Raw genomic sequence first — 22,414 nt, forward strand, 5'->3', positions numbered from 1 at the left:
GGCTACTAATCTGATATGATTCAGGTTACTTCTTAAGCTCAGCAGCCCACCAATCTTTGATCAGAGAAGTTTGAAATTCTTGTATATTTTCAGGTTATCTAAAAACGTTGCTGTCCATATTTCAAAAATTTTTTTCTACTAAGACAACTATAAAAGTGCCAGCTTTTCAGATATACTGCTATGTTACTCATGTTTAATTGGTCTTTTTTCTCTCCTGAAACTAGGCCATCTATTTTATCCTGTGTTTCTAATAAAATTGCTGAAAATTTACAAAATTGCAGTTTCATTGGTTTTATATCATTATATGTTACTGATCTCAAGTTCTTACAAATAATGTTGATGTATGTTCTCAAGCATTTTGACTGTAGGCAATTTTAAATAGAGTTTGCTGGTTTACCATAAAATACCATTTATTTAATTAAAATTTTAATTAATTAGCTCTTTTGAAAAGAATAAAGTATCCATCCTGCTTAAAATCCAAGATACACCAGAGGGTATGTGAAGTCTCCCTGCCACTCCTCTTTTCCCAACTCCACAGTTAAAACCAGATTCTTGGGTAGATTTCCAGACATGTTATGAAGCTATAAGCACAAGTTACAAGTTACATGCACATAAATATGCCCCCTTTTTTGCATAAATAGCTGCTTACTATCCTTACTGTTCTACAACTTGCTTCATTTACTTTATAATATCTCTTTAAGTTATTCTGTACCCATTAACTCATAAAAAGCATCCTTCTTTTTATGGCTACCTGGTATTCCATTATGAGATGGGACCATAATTTAATCAGTTCCCTCTTGGCAGATGTTTAGCTTGTTTCCAGTCTTTTACTTTAGTACATGTGACACCATAAGCAACCTTGTATATGTCCTTCTTGCATAAATGGGGGTATATCTATTACAAATTTCCATATGTAAAATTTCTGAGTCACAGGGCATATGCATTTATAAGTTTAATATGTTGCCAAATCACCTTCCATAAAGGTGATTTAAATTTGTACTACCACTAGTACATGTATGAGGGGTTCCAGTTTGTTTCTTCCTATCTTCACCAGCTTAGTCATTAGATGTCTACCTTTGCCCATGAGATAGATAGATAATGGTCTCAGAGTTGTTTTAATTTGTCTCTTGCCATGGTCGAGGTTAAGCATCTTCTCACTTGCATTAGAGCCATTGGATTTCAGCCATTGGACTTATGAACCATCCTTTCATATCCTTTGCCCATTTTTCTATTTGCTTTACTTTGTCCATTTGTTGTCCTTTTCTGTTCATTGATTTTTGAGGAGTGCTTTGTGTATTAGGGAAATCAACCTTTGCCTTGATATGAGTTGCAAATATTTTTTCCAAGTTTATCACATTTCCTTTACTGAATTTTTTACCATGCAAATTTATCAATTTTTTCCTTTATTTATGACTTCAAGGTTTGTGTCATGCTTTAGAAAGGTCTTCCCTACTCTGAGATTGTGTGTTTTGTTTTTGGTTTTTCATTTCTCTTATTGTTTCTTTTAGAATTTTTTTTTAAATTTTTATTCTTTGAACCATCCAGAATGCATTTTGGTATTAACTATTGAGTTATGGAATCAGCTTTCTTTTACCAGGCAATAGTTACTCATTTCAGCCTTGCTTTTACTTTGTAACTTATAAAGTGTGTGCCCTGTCCATCTCTCTTATACCATCCCTGTGCATCTAACATGAGTCAGATTGATTTAGAATGTCAGGTGATTTTTTTCAGGAGGCAGTGGGCATTAGCAAAAGATCATCTTCAGAGTCTAGCAGACCTGGCTTCAAATGCCCACTCTTCAACTTCTTAGCTATGCAATCTTGGGCAAGTTACATAACCTTTCTGAGCCTTTGTACCTCATTTGTATGTGGTTGATAATACCCCATTTTGCAAGTGGGTTGTGACAATTAGAGATAGTGTTTATAAACTGCCTATTTAGTGCCTGGCATACAGTAGATACTTGATAAACAAGAGCTCTTATTGTCATCATCATTACCAATATTAGTAGTGTGAGGTTGGTCTGAATGAGGACATCGTGCCCCCTGCATATTCCTGTGTGTAGCCATTCTTCAATAGAAGCTGGTGTTCCTGGAAATTGGATATGGGGCTTCCATGCTTAAGCCAAAGGGCATGGCAAGTACTCTAGTAATGATCTGGCTGGCATTTTTAGGACTGTGTTAGTAACTTCTGGGCAGGTGTTAAATTGTTAGGGTGTCCATTAGAGTAAGATTGCGTTTCACTGCAAGAGGAAGTCTGACTGGTTTGGAAGTTTGGTTTTGTAAGCAGATCTAAGAAGTTAACAGTCAAGCATTTTTTGTTCAGCGCTAGTATTAATGCTGTTTGGCCATATGATGCTCTAAGAAACATTTACAATTTGTGTGATTCGTTATTTCAAAATCTTAGCAATGACTAGGCATGAGATGGAGGAAGCTTGTCTCCTTTCTTTGTAATTCTTTGCTTCTTGTCCGATATTAACTCTTTTATTTTGTTTTCTCTTGGTTTTTCTTTTAACATTCTTTTTGCTAGTGTTTTCTTATTACCCAGAATTTTCTCTCTTCCTCCTCCCCACCATTTTCATTGTCCTTTAGATGGCCAACTGCCCATGTTTAAGAATTGATTATATAATCTCATTGCATTATGCCTTCTTCCTTATAATCTTATGCTTTCTATTTCCTGAAAAAATTCTTTTCTGCAGTCTGTGTCATGAAGGCTATCTTTAGTCTTGAAACCGAAAGGCATTTCTCCAAAATAAACTTTATCTTTTAATATGCCCGCTATTTTTTTTTTTAAAGAACAATCTCTTGCAAATGCTTGTCTGAATAGAATGTGTGCTGGTGTGTGTAAAGTTGCCAATTGCCTTTCGTGTAATAACTGGACTTTATTATGAGATTGTATTATTTCAGAAATGATAGTAGTGAGTAGTATGTATAGTGACTTTGCTCGACAAAATAAAGTTAGCAATCCCCCAGTTTTAGAACATGGAACTTTACTCCTAGTTTGTTTAGATCTGAAAATGAATACTCAATGTTCCTTTTCTGTTTTCAGGGATGACTCTGTTCCAGAAGACAACATCTGGAGGGGTATCCTCTCTGTTATTTTCTTCTTTCTTATCATCAGTGTATTAGCTTTCCCCAATGGTAAGTGATGTAATGCTTTAGCACATTTTTCCTGTGCATTGTGTTCTTTTGGTAATTTTGAAATGCCTATTATCTAGAAATGAAACTAAAAGGTGGAAATATAAAATAATCTGAATTTTATGTGGTGGTTAGGGGCACAGGCTCTGGAGGCAGACTGCCCACCCTGCCATCTCCTGGCTTTGTGCCCTGGGAATTCCCCATCCTCTTCTCCAGTGCTTCAGTTTCTCGCCTGTGCAGTGGAGATAACAGTAGATGCTGCTGTAAGGGTTAGCTAAATTACTACACAGTGGATTTTCTGAGTAATGACTAACAAATTGTAAGCTCTCAAGAAATGTCAGCTCTTCTTGTTGTGATTTTTGTTATTATCAGCTGAGTTATAAAATACTGAGTTATTACTTACTCATTTTTGCTAAGAACAGGGTCAATGCTTTCATGAGTATTACTTAATTTTATTGTCATAAGTGATCTTCTTATCACAGTAAACTTTTTTTTCTTTTTTCTTTTGGTATCATTAATATACACTTGCATGAGCAACATTGTGGTTACTAGTTTCTCCCCATTATCAAGTCTACCACATACCCCATTACAGTCACTGACTATCAGCATAGTAAGATGCTATAGAATCACTACTTGTCTTCTCTGTGCTGTACTGTCTTCCCCGTGCTCCCCACTACATTAAGTGTGCTAATCATAATGCCCCTTTTTCCCCTCCCCAGTCCCTTTCCCTTTGGTAACTGTTAGTCCATTCTTGGGTTCTATGAGTCTGCTGTTTTGTTCCTTCAGTTTTTTCTTTGTTCTTATACTCCACAGATGAGTGAGATCATTTGATACTTGTCTTTCTCCACCTGGTTATCACAGTAAATTTTGCTGATTATGAACTTGGGATATGAATTTTCATTATTATGATTCCAGGGTGAGGCAAAACCTTTGTTCAAAAAACTGGTTTAGTATTCTGCCATACTTAAGATCCATTTCTTTCCTCTGAATTGTCCCTATGAGTTGCTTTATTTTTCTTACTCCCCTTCAGTGCCTTCTCCCCATAATATTCTCTACTTACCTTCCATACCTATTCCTGTGGTCACTCATGTGACCTATTTCTTTTATACTTAAGATATTTTGAAATTGTTTCAGTCTTTCATATAAGTTATGCTTCATAGGCCCTATTCAGTTTTAAGTATGCTTTAAAACATGTTTCTTCTCTATCCTTCCATCTATTCACTAGGATATAATGTGTAATGTAAGAAGCTCATTTTGAATATTGCTGATTGCTATCTGGAAATGTACCATGCTAATAGGATTCTAATACTATTTGCAGTGTTTGTGTTGGGGTTAGTAGAGGTCATGGAGGGGGTCCCTCACCAACAGGCAATTCTCAGACACTAGCTGGATCTCCTACTGTTCAGCTCAGTTCTGATACTACCTGGAAATGCATCAGATTCCACAGGCCAAGGGCTTGGTCTCACAAGACTGCCTCCACTTCAGAGGCCAATCACAAGTCCAGGTTGTTGGTTGTACTTCTGACTGAATGCTCATAAATCAGAGGTTCCCATGACCTCCTTGGGTTCAATTAATTTGCTAGGTAGAATGGCTCATAGGACTCAGGAAACTAGTTTACTCACTAGATTACCTACAGGTTTATTACAAGGGGCCTTAATCAACAGCCAGTTGGAAAAGATGTATAAGGCAAAGTGTGTGGTATAGGATGAGGAGCTTCCACACCCTGTCCAGACATGCCACTCTCCCGATATCTCTACCAGCCCAGAAGCTCTCTGCTTACTGAGACTGTCCTTTGGGCTTTTATGTAGGCTCCATTACATAGGCATAATTAATTAAAGCATGAGCTATTGGGGCAGCCTCTCTCCCTTCCCTGGAGGTCTGGGGGTGGGACTGAAGATTGCAATCCTCTCTCTAATCATTCACTTGGCTCCACTGGCAACCAGCCCCCATCTTTAGGCACATTCCAAAAATCACCTTATTAACATAACAAAAGACACTCTTCCCACTCTCACTTAGAAAATCCTCAGGGTTTTAGGAGCTCTGCCAGAGGGTGACAAAGAACAAATATCTATTATTATAAATCACAGTGTCACTCCTGGCAAGGACTTCAGGCTTTCCAAGATGGTGGCCGTGGAATTTTGTTCTGTATTTTTGCTCATCTGTATAGCACTGTGTGGTTTTTGCTGGTAGCATAATAATATAACCAGTAAAAACCATGACTTTGAATCCCTCAGGGACTGAATTGTTTCAGATAGCCAAGTTATTTGGCAGCTGGTTAACTCTCCAGCCACTCAAACTTTTAGATAAATTTTTTTTTTTTAGTGAAGACCTTTCAAGATAAGAAAACCTGCTGTCTCAGTGCAGGCTGCCATAGCAGAATACCGTAGACCCATGGCTTGCATCAGAGGACTCATCCTGTGGAAAATTCCTCTCTAGCTGTGAGCCTGTGAAACCCAACAAGTTATGTACCTACAAAACACAGTAACAGGACAGGCATGGGATAAACATTCCTATTCCAAAAGGGGAAATAGGAAAGAAGCAAGGGGGGACAAGTCCCAGGCATGTCCAAAACCTAAGAAGGCAAACTTAGCACTTAAGCTTGAGAATGATTCTCTTTGGCTTGATGTTCTGCCTTCCTCACCCAGTGGGTAGTGGTGTGCCTCCGCAGCTCTGCCAGCCGGGGTCCAGCCCCTGTGGCTCCCCTGGGCTTTGGTCTTGCCCTTTGAAACCAAGGTGGAAGCATTCCTCACTCTCACCCCTCTAGGCCCTTGGACCCCAGGCCTATTGCTGGAAGTGACAGCCCCGATGATCTCTGAATCACCTTCTGGGTCTTTTTTCCTATGTCTTAAAGAATAGCAAACATTCACAGCCACATAGCTTTATGATCTAGCCCTGTAGAGCCCCAAAAGCCCAGCAGTTTTCCCATTGGGGGTTAGCATTTCAACATAGGAATTTTGGGGAACACAAACATTTGGTCCATAACACCCATATATGCTGTGCAGATTTGACAGACATAGTTTGACCTTTCCGTGGTAATTGGGAGTTTGATAATGCTCAAGTATTAGGGTATAAGCAGAAGGTGTTCATGATTTGGATAGGTCATGGAATAAAGGAATATTGACCCTGCAGTAGAATTCATTTTCTCAGAAAAGTCCCTGATGTCAAACTATTCACCAGTTTTCTTTTTCCTCCCATTTCTAGCACATAAACCTCAGAATTTTAAGTTCAGGGGAAAGCCTGGACATTAGGTAGCCCATCCTTTCTTTCTAGGGTGCCCAGTTAGGGCACAGCCTAAGTAGCCACTTGCAGCATAAGGCATTTTACACATACTGGAATTACCAGAGGCTATGGGGTGGTCCCCCAGTTCTGGAACCTGGCCATTTCATATGAAGGTGACAGAGGAATATAGCCCAAAGCAAAAAGATGGGAGCTCCCAAGCCCAAAGGGAAGGTGAGTAGGTAACAGTCCAGTGATGGGCACTGACGCTCCTCCCCTCAACCATTCTCCCCTCTGTGTCCTGTGACGGTCTGCCATTAGTCCATGGCGAGACCATTATTGCTCTCTATTCTATTTTATACTACCTTTTTTTTCTTTTTTCACTAGAGCACTATCCTTGCTCTGGAAACTGGTTATTCCATAGGTATCAGGTGTGTTCTTTTAAGTCTTCATCTTTTCTTGGCTATATGTTAATTGTTGCTTAGTTCTCAAGGGTTACTTCTTCATGGCTTTGAACGTTTTCTTTCTTTCTTTTTTTTAACTGACCATTTCTGAATCCAAGGCCATTTTGGAAATCTAAGCATTCTCAAGATTCATCTCACAATAGCCATGATTTTACATACATCCCTTCAATGAAGCTTCAGCACCAGCTGAGTTTGGGGGCTTCATTAGCAGATGTTTATCTTAAGGCATCAAAGGCCCAGGAGGTTAGGGGATTAAAGTTTTTAGACATGACATTTTGTGTGATTTCTGCAGGTTTTTCCTGTTTGCTAGGAAAGTCCTCCAGTCTTCAAAGTCTTTTTTACCTGCCTAGTCTATCATTGTGGAACTGTGCTTTTGTTTTCCTTTTGAAAAGATAAAAGTTCAGTTTGTTTTATGCTTTTCTTATCCTGCCTATGTGGACTTTGTGATATATACAAAGGGGGAACAACCCACAGGGCTCACCTAGTTTTCACCCACTCGGGTTTCAGTTGAGAAAGCTGAAACCCATTGTCCATCATCTGCGAGAGGTCACTCAGCTACTTGACGTCAGCCTGGTATTAGGGTCCTGGCTCCCAAATTTTCCTTTACTTGGTGTTGTAATGATCATGTTAGGTATCTTGTGAAGTGTTGTTATCTCTGTCTCCTGTCTGTGTCTGTCTTCCTCTCTTCTGCTGTATCAGCCTGCGTTTCTCTTCCCCAGGAGTGTAGTATTAGTGTCTTAGTTGGCCTGTACCTGGTGTGTGGATCCTGCAGAAGGTGGGTGGTGGTTTGTTCCTGAGCTCCTCTTGTTACTGTCCATGACCAGCAGGAACTAGCAGGTTGATCTGAACCTTCCTACTTATTCCTTTTTCTTCTCTCTTTCTGCCTTTTTTCTTTCCCTTTCACCTGTGTGTATGTGCACATGTACACATACACACTGCTCATCTATAGGCAGACCATGGCAAAAAGAAGGTTTTGGGTATAGAAAAGGGCAATGGGAGTTCAATATTCTATATGAGAAGGATTAGGACATTAAGAAGTGAATATTTAGAGGGATTCTCTTGAAGCCATGTGTGTGTAGCAGACACAACATTGTGTCTACCTTCTTTTCTAAAGACCTATAGTATTAGTAAAGCTGTAAGTTTTCCACAGTAAGGAATGTTTATTATTGAAAATTTGTAGATTAGGTGGCTTTGGGAGGTGCCTGTGGAGGTGATGGGGGAGTTAGTAGGGCCACTGGGAGAGATGCCCCTGAGCTAGGTGACTGCTTCTCTGGGTGAAATACATATGCCTTTTCTTGCTCCAGTCTTCTCATCTGACTTCCATTCTTCCCACGCTTGGCATATATTCTCAAATTAAGTAATGAAAATGAATGGGGGAATGGAGCCCAACATTTGCTTTCGCCTTGAAAGGCAGTTTTGGAAAAAGTGCCTGCAGTGAATGGCATTCCCAGAGTGGTTCTGTTTTGGCAGCTTCAAGTGCCCATTTACCCTTGACCTAGTAAAGGCCACCCTGCATGTTTGAGTACAGGCTTCAATTTGACTGTGTCCAATATGTCTCATGTTTGTGAGTTCATCTATGTCGTCTGGATGGGAGAATTGGCCACCACTACCCTCCCCCAGGAAGGAAGCCCTGTGATTCTTTTTGTAGAGGATCTAGATAACAGAAAAGACCCTTGACTTTCCTCATAGGGTTTCATAACAGGATGCTTTGACTGCAAGTAATAGGGACCCCATTTCAAAATGGCTTAAAGAATGAAGAGAATGTTTACTTCCTTATATTACAAGAAGTTTGAAGAGTGGTTCCAGGGTTGGCTAATTAAGAAACTCAGTGACATGTGAAGTCCCACGTTCTTCACTTTTCTGCCTACCATCTTCAGCATTTCAGGCCTAGCCTGTGTGTCACTGCCCCAATGATCTTGATTGAGATTGCTGCTCTGATGCCTGACATGGTCCTGGACAATGTCCAGGGGAAAAGGAGCTCATTTCTTCCTGTGTATCTTTTAAGAATGAAGAAACCTTTTCTTAGAAACCCTCCAGCACACTCACTTCTCTGACTAGGATTGGGCCACGTGCCTCTTCAGCCAGACCAGAGGACAGGAATTTCCTGAGCCTGCACAAACAGGTACACAGTAGATCTTCCATATATTTCACTGACGAAGAATAAAAGGGAAGTAGGATTACCTCCATTGGCTTAGAATGTACTGCTGAGTTATGTGGGAGAGGAGTGGACACTCAAACAAAATATCATTTGACGGCCAGCAGGTTGAGTGGCTGGGGTAGGTCCTAAAGTTCCTTTCTTCAGCCCCATGAAGAGACATGGAGGGAGAGACCCTAAAGTGAGACCAGGGAGTGAGAAGGTCTAGTATCTATGTCATGCTTCTTTCCTGCCATCTCCTCTCCCATTCTCTTTTGGTTCCCCTAAAATGATTTTTTTTTTAATGCTACCTCCTCCTCATTATAGCAGCTGACACTCAAGTGTGAGTATAATTTTAACTGTTCCACTGCATCATTAGGGTATAATTATAACTATGTCACTTCAACACTGGAGTGAAATTTAGAAACCTATTTGGTCTCCAGTTGGCCATGGGGTTTCTTTCAACAAGCGACCTTCTGGTGTATGTTTCCAGCTTCTGAGGGAGCTGTTCTCCTCCTTCCACCCAACTCTACTCAAACCATCCAACCTTATCTGTTCTCCCAGAGCCTGGCCATGGTGGCCTCTCAATAAAAATACGTATACCAGGAAAAAAGTTCACAGAATTAACCCTTTCTTTTCCTTTCCTAGTCTGTAAGAGGAACACCATGAGGAGAGCTAAATACTAATATTTCTTAATTTTTCCTGAGTGTATCTTTGTGTTTGCCTTTTACCTCATTTGACTTTTCTGAGCTAAGATAGCGCCAATCACATCTCCTTGAGGTTTGAAGTCTCCTAAAGTTAAAAGAGTTCTTGTCTCCCTCATTCTCTGTCCCCTGCTCCTCTACTTTTTCTTATAAAAAAATTACCTAAGTTTGAAGTTTACTTAGAGATAATTTTATTCATCTTGTTTTTTTCTCGGGATTTAAATTTATAAATGATGGTAATCAAATGTCTTACAGTTTTTTCAATTATGCCTCAATAAAGCTGAAAAAAAAAATCAAGGGGAGGAGCAGACTAAGAGGCCCTGAGGACACAAATGTGTAGCTGTTGAAGAGGCAACTTCTGATTTTGATTAAAAGAAATACACCTTCTAAGCAACCTAAGTGTCCATAGATGAATGGATAAAGAAGAGGTGGTACATATACACAATGGAATATTATTCAGCCATAAGAAGAAAACAAATCCTATCTTTTACAAAAACACGGATGGAGCTAGAGGGTATTATGCTCAGTGAAATAAGCCAGGCGGAGAAAGACAAGTACAAAATGATTTCATTCATCTGTGGAGCATAAGAACAAAGCAAAAACTTAAGGAAGAAAACAGCAGCAGACTCACAAAACCCAAGAATGGACTAACAGTTGCCAGAGGGAATGGGACTGGGGAGGGTGGGTGGAAAGGGAGGGATAAGGGGGAAAAGGGCATGACGATTAGCACATGTAACATCGGGGGCAGGGCACGGGGAAGGCAGTATAGCACAGAGAAGACAAGTAGGGACTGTAGCATCTTACTATGCTGATGGACAGTGACTGTAATGGGGTATGTCGTGGGGACTTTATAATGGGGGGAATCTAGTAACCATAATGTTGCTCATGTGATTATATTAATGATACCAAAACTTTAAAAAAAAGGGGGGGAAATAAAAAAAAAAGAAGTACACCTTCTAAGGTTAGATCCCTTACACTCATATATTCACAGGCATAATAATAGGTTGCTGGCAAGTCAAGATCTTATTTTCTAATTTATGAGGTAGTCTTTTCAAATGCTTACTCTTCTCATGGTGAAGACATTTCATTTCTATTTTGAAATCAAACTTGCTCTTAATATCTAATTGAAAGTTATGTATTCTTGATGTAGGAACTGATAAAGAAAATAAAACATGTCCTTTTTAAATGTGCCTTGTAAGAAAACTACAATCTGAACAAGAACAGCACTTGTTCCTTCACTCCATCCTCAGGGGCCTTCACGGTTCCTCCTGCATAATCCAGAAGAGTACCTGGAGAGCCAGTCTTCTAGGCACTTTTATCCAGTCAGATGTAAAGTGTAGATTAGCACACTGTGAGGTGGGGCACTCTTTACCATCTCCTGACCATAACATGAGGCAGAGGAAGGAATCCTCTCCTCACAAGGCTCCTGGGAAAATAGCCTGGAAAGAAGGTCTATGTTCAGTGAAGGCTTTTGGTAGTATTGACATGCTGGGCAGATGAATGCCGTGGAAAGCATGGCTCTAAAGCTGATTTGGCTACAGTAACCAGGTGTGGGTAATCTAGTGAGCATAAGTGTCAGGTTTATGATACAGAGAAAGGCCAGCCTCATCCTCAGTTTTTTAAAAAGCAAAAGAATATTTTTAACAGTGTTCCGGTCTTTGATGGTAAAGATGGTACTCTTCATGAGTAATGCTACTAGAATATACTTTTTAAAATATTTCATCAAAACATTCAGTTTTTTCTGAAAGAAGTGGGCATATTTGATGACTAAAATAAAGCCTGGATTGGGTTTTGAAGTTAGCTGCTGGAAGGGTCGCCTTACACTCTTTGTCTCACTTTTTGTAGGCAAAGACTCCAGTGATGCCCACGGATCTGTTTCAGGGTAGAGCTGCTGGTACACTACCATCTCATCTGAAACCCACCACATCAGATTTCTTAAGCCTTTCTCAGACCCAATGCATTTCTGAATTGCAAAGCTGAAAGGACATTTTTAAAAGTTGTATTTTATAGGAAACATTTATGATGTGATTTTATGATGTGTAAGTGGGAAATCTGGAGAAAAGAGGAAAAAAATAGGAGTCTGTCAAGGTGGAGCTTTAAAAAAATGCTGTAATAAGATGATAATTCTCTTTTCAGATTCTGCAACATATGTGCCTGTCACAGAACCACAGAGTGACAGAGAAATAGCCTTGGGCTAACACACTTACATGTTAGGTTAAGGAGAGCTGCAAGGCTCCATCATCCCCAAATTCCTCCACCACCTTGTCCTCCTGTTTGCTCTGGACACACAGCATAGGGTTAGGTGAGAAAGGGCTGAGTTCTGTTTTTAGAAGATTCCTCTTGAAGTAATCATAGGAGGCCTTTCTGATGGTTGATGTGAGGGAACTTTCATCAGTCTCCTGTCCTCTCCCATTTTGGCTGACCTTGTTTATCACTGCCACACTGCAGCAATTCTTAACAGCACTCACTGCTTGCTTCTCTCCCCTTGCTCTCCTGGCTCTGAGATGGCCTCAACTTCCTCCATGCTTTCCTCCTGAGCTGGTCCAGGCCCGCTAGCTGATAAGAGGGTACATATATATGTGGACTGTGTGACCCTAGGCATGTTGTTAAGCCTCAGTGTTCTTATCTTTAAAGTGGGAATGGTAGTAGCACCTTCATCCCCCAGCTCTCAGGAGAACTGGGGAGAGATAATGTGTGGGACATCTCATCCCCCAACCTGCTACACGGCAAGTGCTTAGGAAAGTACTGCTGACATTTGTAATTGTGATCACCCCTGAGAATAACACTGTTTCTATGATTGTAAGTGTTAATTGGGCATGAAATTCTGTTGGAAGCCAAATAATCATAGAATTTTAGAGTTTCATCTAAGAGGAAACCACAGAGAAAGCTGGGGTCCCAGTTATAACCAAAAGTTTAATTCAGTAGTCTGGATGAGGTAATACTTGCTAGCTATAGAATTCACTCATCACCTATCAGCGAGGTAGAGCATGTGGAAGAGAAAATTTCTTAAAAGATGACAGTTTTAGCCAGCAGTTTTTCAATGACTTGAAGAAAGTTGACCATGTTGTGTTACCTGGAAGGGCACTCTGGTTTCACTGCTTTTATGAGAAAGAAGTGGCTGATTAGAAAGAATACAGCAATTTGTTGCTATCTAAGCCTTTACTGTCAGAACTCAGAAATCAAACAGGTTTGGAGAAACTTTGAGATAAAGCCCTCATTATCTGTGTTCTCACTATTTGCTGTCTAAAACTCAGATACCATATTACTTTGGATAAAGCAGGGCCCCTAATGAACCTAATTCACCTTCTGAACTCTCATGTCTAAACTAAGGAACTGAATAGATTGGATGGTAAGAGATACTTTTAGCTGATTGTCCTAATATGAACTTGATTATTTGAAAGAAAGCATTTGAAATATTTCAATGTATTCTTTTTAAGAAGAGATGGGGTAATTTAGAATGAGTTTGATAATAAAAATTATAATGTAATGTTTGCTTCAGACAGGATTCCAAGTTGCAAGCAACAGAAGCTGGCTCTGCTGATTAAAAAGACTTAGAGGATTTGAGCTGGTGGAAGAGTGGTAGGAGGGCTGGGAAACCAGTCTCCAGACTAAGCTTCTAGGAACTGGCCCATCTCCCAGAACCAGTCCAACGAAGAAACCCCAGTGAGCACTGGCTATAGTCTGTCCCCTTGTTGCCTCTGTAGGCAACTCTAATAGAACTGAGACTGCCACAGTCATCAGTGCCACCTTCACTGTTGTGAGGAGTGCCACCCCTACTGCTGTCCTTGCTGGCCAGTGCCAGAGAGAGAGAGAGGGCAAGGGGAGTGCTGCACATGGACCCCTGCTGTCGCCAGCTTCTGGGGCCAAGTCTGGCAGGGGTGTAGCTGGAGAACCGAGCCCTGGTACCATATCAAGGGCTGGGCAGCAAGCTCTGGCGTCTCCTGTAGACACGTGTGGGATTCAGAATGTTGGAAATTCTCCAAGTGTGTTCCAAAGGTGTGGGCAGCCTCAAATAGGTCAAGTGCCCACTGAAGCACTGTTGAGCATTTGTGAGTTATAATCCTTCAGCTGGAGGTAAATCAATTTGGTGGATGAAGGCCCAGCTTGCTTGCTTATTTCTATTCTTTTTATTTAAATGAAATAAAATAGAAGAGAAAGTATTAGTGTATCACTTATAGTAAGAGAAAGTTTCATCATCTGAAACTTTTGTTTTCATTTCTTGAAATCTGCATCTGTATGTCTGAGGGTTGCCATGTAAAGGGTATTTTGTTACCACAGTTCATGATCAAAAGCCACCTGTACTAGTGTGTTCTAGTGCTCGAAGGGCTGGTTTTCAGGCACATGTCCTTCTCACTTGCTTTCAAAGCACAGTATTTCTCTTGTCTTACATTTTCAGAGTCTCTCTTTCTCACCCTCTGTCTGTCACACACACAGGCACACACACACACACACACACCAGGACTGTCCGGAACATCTTTCCCTGGAACACCTGAGTAGCTGTGAATCTTACAACTCACTTGTTGCGGTATCATGTACGCTTAAAGGCCACCCTGGTAATCTGCTTGCTGTTACAACACTGCTTCCAGGGAAATTACAGTCTGAGTTCTAAAGACAAAACCTTTAAAAAAAGAAAAAAACACCTCTGTCGTGGAGATTGGTGCCTGTTACAATTGTGGAAACAGTTGTTACAATGTGCATAAAAGGATAAAACATTTCAACTGACACTTTGACCACAAACTATTCATGTAGAATGGAGATCAGCAGTGCTTTCATTTTAAAATTTTTGTTTGAAACCAGTTTGCTCTAACCTTATAATGTTACCTTTCTGCAGGTCCGTTTACTCGACCGCATCCAGCCTTATGGAGAATGGTTTTTGGTGAGTCACCCATTAATAGATCTTAAAATATGTCCTACTTAAAAAAGTTCTTCATCTCCATCATTATAGCAGGTCTACTTACCGTTCTACAGTAAAATCATAGCTTTTTACTTTTTCATGTTCCTAATACAAATTTTTTGTTAAAATTCTTTGCCGCAAAAACATATTGGTGATAACTGCAATTCTGCTACATGTGAATTGTTGCAACTCCACTTGCCCCCTTCTTATGCTGTTGTCTCTTAATTTACACAGGCTTTGACGTAAGGGAATGTGGCTTTTTAAAAATTTTTATGTATGTTGGTGTTGTTTATGAGGGCAAGCGTGTGTCCTGTGAACATGTTAGTCTTATTGGCATCCAGGAGGGACCAAAAACCCATCCATCTCCTCAGTGTTATGAGTAGAAAGATCTTGGAAACAGGAAAAGTCTTTAGATAAAGAGCCCTGATTTGAAATACAGTTTAGTAGTAAACATCTAATGTAAATATTGGATGTTTTGTTTCTACTTGATTTCTAGTCCAAGTAGTCAAATCATCTGAATGGATTCAAAATAACTCTTAAAAGCTTTGGATATTTGGCTTCATCTTGCCTAAGTAACACATCACATAAATTATATAGGTTTCAAAAGTGTATCTTATATGAAAAGATCCTAAAAATGGATATTTTGCTAAAGATCACCTATTCTTCCTTCAGCCTTCAGAGATCATAGGTAAATCTCTTCCAATTTAGTGGTGAATCTGTCATTTGCTCTGCAAGTGTTCACTGAGTGCCTCCCTGTGGCAGGTGCTGCTCTTGCCCTGGGGCTGCAATGGTGGGGCCCCAGGGAGAGAGTACAGCTATAGCAAACAAAGTATTAAATATATCATTACTCAGAAGACACCGGATGTCACTAAGTGTTGGGAAGTTTGTTAAAACCACTTGCAGCAGTGACTGAGCAGCTGCTTTCACTTGCAGGTGAGGGGAAACTTGAGGGACAGACCCAGGTGGAAACCACCTGAAGAAAGACCTAAGCGAGCCAACCTGTAGGAGGGAGGCCAGACCCAGGGAAAGGTTTCTAGAATGGTGCCCAGCAAGAAGGAGCTTGGTGTGTTCCAGGTGGTGTGGCTGGAGGGTAGCAGGCCCCAGGGGAGTAATAAGAGAAAGGTCAGAGTTGGCATGCACCAACCCTACAGGCTGTGCACCAGTATGGAGTGCAGATGTGAAGGGCAGTGGGAGGTCATGGGAGGATTTTTTGCAGAGAAGAGATATGATTCATGTATATTTTTCAAAAGATAGTCCTGATTACATCCTACGTACATCTCATGGACTTAATATTGCTGCTTGAACTTTTAAGTCATTTTCAGCTAGTTGGCTACATTTGAGTTTCGCTTATTTCAAATGGTCCATTATAGGCAATGAGCAGTTTTATTTTTTTCACCTGAGATCTTTTTGGGCTCATGGAGCCCTTTGAACAATGGGCCTCTCCCAGCGCGCACACACACTCACACACACACACACACGAATTGTGCATATTCTATCCAAGGCTTCACAGACCTTGAAGCCCAACAATGAATTTCAGTTTAAGATAACCTCTGCTCCACAGATGCTTTAGTTCTGTCTTAATTTGAAAGGCTTATAATAAAAAGTTGTAATGGGGGACATTTGAGGTGAAAATAAGTAAAAACAACTGGTGCATAAGTACAAACCTGAGGAGGTCCTCATACCAGTATGCCTAAAATGTCTGCGTCCTGGGCCCCCGGATGTGTGGCTGGATCTGCCCATGCAACTCTGAAGCTCCCAAAGCTCTCTGAGAAGCGGGAGAGGCCCCAGGGAGAGGCCTGGCGCAGTAGCTGTTACTGGGGACTTCGTGCTGGCTGTGGCCTTTGTCTCCTCTGGAGCAGCTCCCTGGAGGCTTGTGTTGTGCCAAGTTTAAGTGGGGGACTGTGATCCAAGGTGATTTGTGTCACGGTGTCTAGATGTCTTGCATAAATGTTTTAATTGTAGCAGGTTCAACAGAAGAAGTGAGAAAACCACTGGCAGTTGGTATTCAAATCTTTCAAAAATTTATTTACAGGCTTTTGCTTTCTTAAAGTGGATTTTTAACTTTATTTTTAAGTGATGTGGGGTGGTTATTAGGATATCAGTTCTGGTGTGACGTGACAGTAACATGTTGCCTGGCCTTGTCTACCCCCATCCACTCTCCACGCGGCAGCTGGTCAGCTTTGTGAAATGCTACCTAGGTCATCTTCTTTCTCTATTTAAAACCCATCATGTGCTCCTAGTTTCACTTAAAATAAAATCTAAAATCTCTGCCATGGCCCCCAATCCCTGACTGTCACTTCTGTGCACCTGCCCCTTTACCGTTTTGCTGGCACCCCAGCCACATGCCAGCCCTCAGGCCTTTCTCTTCCCAGGGACCTACTGCATGCCTTTCTCTGCCTGAATGTTGCACCTACTCCCAGAGGATATTACAGCCCTTCTCAGTCTGAGTTAGGACTGTGCCTCTGACTGTCATAAAGGAAATACCACACTGTAATGGGGGGCTTAGCATGCTGTTCCAAGGTCAATGTCTGCTTTGACCTTAGGCGACTTGGGTCTAACATGCGCTGGCATCTACCTCCCAGATCATTCCTAAACATGAGAGTATCTGTGTTTCCCTCAGGACTCAGTGTGCTCTACTTCCTGTTCCTGGTGTTCCTCCTCTTCCTGAACTTCGAGCAGGTTAAATCCCTGATGTACTGGCTGGATCCGAATCTTCGATACGCCACAAGGGAAGCAGATGTCATGGTATGTACTTGTCACTGGTCTTGTGGAGAAGTTGGCAGACTCTTGGCAGAAGGAGTTGGCTGACTTCACATTCTCAATTGTTCCTTCTCCATATTTTCTGTGTAGAGATCTAAAAGCCAGGTATATGGGCAGGTTGGAGAGGTGTGTGGTTTCCATGAGTGGTACAGTCCAGGGAAATGAAATCCTGTTTTTGAGCAAAGGGGGATGGTAAGAAGCCTGTGAGCATTATCCTCAGGCAGCCTTGGGTGTGAATTCCATCTCTGTCAATTTCTAGCTGTAAAACTCTGGGTAACACACTTGTTGGGCTGTTTCCCTTCCTGTGAAGGGAAATAGTAGCATTCACTTAGGACCTTACTGTGAACTAAGTGAAGTAACATCATCAGGAGGCCCAGTGGGTGCCTTGCCCACACCAGGTCCTGGGTGACAGCAGTGGCAACTCTGTGAGTGTCCCCCTCTACTCCCCAGCTCCAGCCCTGATGCCGGGCCTTCTCCCCTGTTTGCCATGACAGAGCCAATTGTAGTGATTTAGGCTATTCCATTCATTATTTTAATTAAACCACAAAAAAATAATTTTATTCTTGGCTAAAGCTCTTCTATACTTTGGCTTTCAGCAAAGAGGCTACTCTATACTGCAGTCCTTTCCTTTCTTTAATGCCTAATATTTGGTACCAGTTGAACAAAAACCTAGAGATGCTCAGAAAAGAAGAACAGGCTTTGGGGCCATAGATGGGCCCTTGTTTAACAAACAAGAAGCAACACAAAGGGACTTAATAAAAGGTCCATGAGGTAATCATTCTATTGGAGTTAAGAATGTCTGACCCTTCTTGAAATGGTGTTTCTGGTTTTTATCTTTTAACTTTTGTAAAGGTCATGTTCAACAGGAATGCCAAAAATTATTTAAAAGTTTTAGGGAGAAAGTCTGTTTTTGGGGTTTCCCACTCTGAGGAAGACAATGGTACAGATGACTTTACCAGTACTATGATGACAGTGATGATAATGACTGTTGCAGAGAAGATTATAACAGTTCTGACTGTGGGTTGTCTACTCTGCCAGGCACTATGCTGGATGCTTTCCATATAGTCCATATAAACCTCACACAGGCATCATAGGCATTAATATACCTGTTTAACCAAGGAGGAAATAGAAGCTTAAAATGGATGAGTATCTTGCTCAAAGCATAAGCTGGTAAAATCCCTCTGACTCCAAAGTGTGTATTTTTCCTTTGGACAGTGCCTCGAGTATGTGACTGTAGTAGCAGTAAGTGCTTTGACACTTACTGGAGCCTTATGAAGCAGAGATTGGGAGTAAGGGGTCTCAGATGTGATATTTTCCCCACAATTTTCTAGGAGTTTTGAGCAAAATTGGTCATATTACAAAGTAACCTGACTTGCAGATGGATTTGCTGGTGTGTCTCTCTGTCCTTCCTATTTGCACAGGTTGAATCTAATAATGCCCTTGACATCTAGCTTCCTAAGGAAGTTGACATCACAGGAACATCCAGTTGTCACAATTAAAGCCCCAACAGAGCTGAAACTGACTTACAAAAGTCTGGTTTCCAAGTATTGCCTAATTCTTCCTTGCCAAGCGAAGCAAAGCCTTAGGCTGCTTTCAGTGTCCACAGTCCAGCTGGTGTAGAGCATCCTCAGTCTTCTCCCTCGTCACCTCATAGTTCCTGAAAGTGATCTTTCACATTTCTAAGGACCTGTTCTTTGATGGCTCTAGAGAGATGTGCCTTCCTTTTCCTTGAATCTGTGGTGAATCCTCCCTGAGAGAGAATCTGTCGGACAGCAGACTGCAGCTGCCTTGTTCCTGGGGTTGTCTGCTCTCCCAGCCCTTCAGCGCTGCCTCCAGTTCCAGGCCTTGCTGGCTCTGGCCCACGCCTGGTATCGCACACTGAGATTCAGGCTCCGTTTTCTCTCAGAACTAACATTGTAAATTGGGGTTGGGGGTCACTGAAATCCTCTTAGGGGTAGTATTTTGTGTAATTGCCCAGAAAGTTTGCTACATTTCTAAATACTAATTCAAAAGTGCTTTCCAACTTTCAGATGAGCTTTCAGAGCACATCTGATTTATAACCTGGGCTGTCTGACGTGGCACCTTTCATTTAGTAAGCACTCCCTAAGCTTTTCCTGTGTGCCAGACACCATCCTGGTGGTATCGGGGGCAAAGGATAGGTAGGCATTGCCTCTTAGAGTCTACAAGAAGGCAAATTAAACAAATGATTGTTGGCTCTTTTTCTTGAACTCTGAACAACTTAAATAGTTTTCTAAAATTTTATCAATATGTGTTTAGTTTTGTTCCCTGCCCCCTCCACATACATCTTGGATTGTTTTGAAGCGGTTCTCAATTAATATATGGACTTTAAAAAAAATATTACAATGCCATTTTCAGTTGCTTAACAGCTAACAGTATGCCATCAGTGTTGACATTTCCCCAATCACTTCGTAAAGGTTTTTTACAGTTGATGCATTCAAAATTGGATCCAGACAAGGTCTACACATTGTAGTTGCTGCACCTCTTAAATCTCATTTGATCAGTGGTCCCTTCTTACCTTGAAGTTTACTTTTCAAGGAAGCCATATTATTTGTTCCATAGTTTTTCATGTCTGAATTTTGCAGCTTGCATGTATTGGTTTCATACAGGGTATCTCTCTGTCACCTGTATTTCCTGTGAACTAGAAGTTGGATATACAGGCCTTGGTTTCTGTGGCAGGACAACTTACTAGGTGGTGCTGTGTGTCACAAGGGCACCCATGATGTCTGGCTATCTCTTTTTTTTTTTAAGGTTAAGCTCAATCATGGGGTGAGGAAGTCAGCATCCATTTTAAGGTCTACTGTCAATTATAGGTATGGTTTTGGGGAGGGAAAAAGAGAAGCCTCATATTATAAATGCACCAAACATTGTATATTCATCCCAAGTCTCCAGATGCTACCATGTGAGAAAGATGTATCATAAAACCAAGGTAGCATAAGGACTTCAGTGTGCAGTGCAGTGCAATGACAAAAAGAAGAGAGTGCTATAAAACTTAACAGAGGGCCCCAGTCCAGTCTGGGAAGTCAGGAAAGACGTTTAAGCTGACAACTAAAAATGAGTTAAGCTGACAACTAAAAATGAGTGGGAGTTAGCCAAGCAAAGTGGGAAGTAGGGGATCGAAGCCGTTATCTAGGAAAATGAAATAGTCTGTGTGGAGGCTCCACGTCCAGGGAGCTGGGATCAGTCAGCAGCTGAAGGAGAGTAGAAGTCAGGAGGGAGAGGAGGGTAATTCCTGTGCTGGACAGACTGGGATGAGGAGCTTGGATGTTGTAAATGTACTAAAGGACCATGGAAGGTTTATGAGCAGAGCTGTATTGTCTCTATTAGTGTTGTAGCAGGTCAATAAACAATGTCCCATCTCCAGTCAAGTTTGGAAACAGAAAAAAAGAGTGCAGACTATCAGCCAATTTCTTCCTGGTGAAAGCTCAGGGAGCAAGCACATGGCTTCAGACCTGGGCCATGTGGCCCTGCTGATACCACGCCACCCCAGTTTTACCAGGCTTGTGCTCCCCTGCCCCACTGACAACCACAGGCTTCTTCCCGCAAGGCAGAGCCTGACCTGCAGAATTTTCTGCTAGGATGACAGAGTCCCCAAGAAGATCCAAAAGAGTGAAAGTACTTATGTTCTTTTTCTAAGGTCATGAATTCCCCAAGGAGGTATGAGCAGGAGGGGGGTAGGAGGCCTGTATTGTATAGCAGTGGAGATCTTCTGCACAGGAAGGCTGACTTACCCAGCCCTCCCCCAACACACATGCACCCAAAATGGTCTGATTCATGATCTGAGAAGTCATTTTGTTTGTAGAGAATCAGTTACAGGAAGCAAAAGTGAATATAGAGATCAGTTAAAATCTTTGCCATCTTAAGCTAGAGGTGGGTAGTCAGGTACTTATTAAAGCATCATTGAAGCTTTTTTATATACCCAAAATATTTCATAATTTTGAAAAGCTATTGCAGTAGCCTAAGCAAGTGATAATAATGGCAGTGAGATGAAAAAAAGAAACACTTGGAGAAGTAAAATGAATAGGACTTGGTGTTTGGCTAAGTGCTGGGTAAGGCAGGGAGAAGATAGAACCACTAAATTCAGCCTTCTGACCATTTGGAAGGTAGGCAGATTTGTTCTTACCTATCGTTAACTTGCACATGCCGCAGACACACACGCATGCACACACACTCTCCCTGGTTCTGGTATGTTCTTATTTTATGCCTTTTCCTCCTGCTTCTGGGGGCATGCCTGCTTGCATCTCCCCAGCAGTATTAAACTGCAGCATCCTGCATCCCTCCCAGATCCAGGACCTTTAGGTCTTCCAGATGTGATCATTGGCAAATCTGTTCATCAACAACTACAATGCTAATAGATAATTTGGCTCTTTACGATTTTCAAAGTGCCTTTCCATATGCTGAAACACAGAAATATTCTCATAGAGAGTAGAAATGTTTCTAAAGTTGTCTTCAACCTGTGATTACTTTGAGAGGAGTCTTCTGAAAACAACCCATCCCTTTCTTAATTAACCCTAAGCTGTGTGTGCAGAGTACTTAAGCAGGTAGAGTGGCAGAAGAATTTGGGGTTGACAGGGCCTTACAGCTCTCCTTAACCTATTACTGCTTCTCTCACTGCCTCCTTCACCTGACATATAACATACACCTAAGGGCCCTTCTTTCTGTCACCTTGTGATTCTGTGACAGGCACATGTTGCAGAATCTAGAAAGAGAATTTTCATCTTACTGCAGCAGTTTTTTTTGTAAGTCTTGTCTTGACTTAGATCTGTTGAATTTTTTCTTTTCTCCAGATTTTCCACTTACACATCATGATACTACATTGCAATGTTTCTGAAAAAATATATATTTTTAAAATATCCATTCCACTTTGCAAATTGAAATGCATGAGATCTGAGGCTTAATAAATCTGATGTGGTGGGTTTCCAAAGAGACAGGAGTACCAGCTGCTCTTTTGCTTCCTCAGAAAGCATTTCTAGCATTTGAAACTATTATGCTTTAGAGGAATTATTTCAGCTGGCTGATAATAGGTGGATATTGTCCAAATCTTACTCTTTCCTACTGATTAATTTTGGGAAGAAAGAATGTGAAATACA

At 41.2% G+C, this 22,414-nt stretch overlaps 1 protein-coding gene across 1 annotated transcript in view; it reads left to right on the top strand.

The window, feature by feature from the left end:
* The window catches only part of PTDSS1 (phosphatidylserine synthase 1), a 59,748-nt gene that overhangs the window by 7,851 nt on the left and 29,483 nt on the right, over positions 1-22,414 (top strand). Inside the window, exons 2-4 of the mRNA XM_017657865.3 lie at positions 3,046-3,137; positions 14,484-14,528; positions 17,167-17,291. Coding sequence (XP_017513354.2) covers positions 3,046-3,137; positions 14,484-14,528; positions 17,167-17,291 — 262 coding nt within the window. The remainder of the gene's footprint in view (positions 1-3,045; positions 3,138-14,483; positions 14,529-17,166; positions 17,292-22,414) is intronic.

Source organism: Manis javanica, chromosome 2 (genome assembly GCF_040802235.1).
Source record: "Manis javanica isolate MJ-LG chromosome 2, MJ_LKY, whole genome shotgun sequence".
NCBI classification, from domain to species: Eukaryota; Metazoa; Chordata; class Mammalia; order Pholidota; family Manidae; genus Manis; species Manis javanica.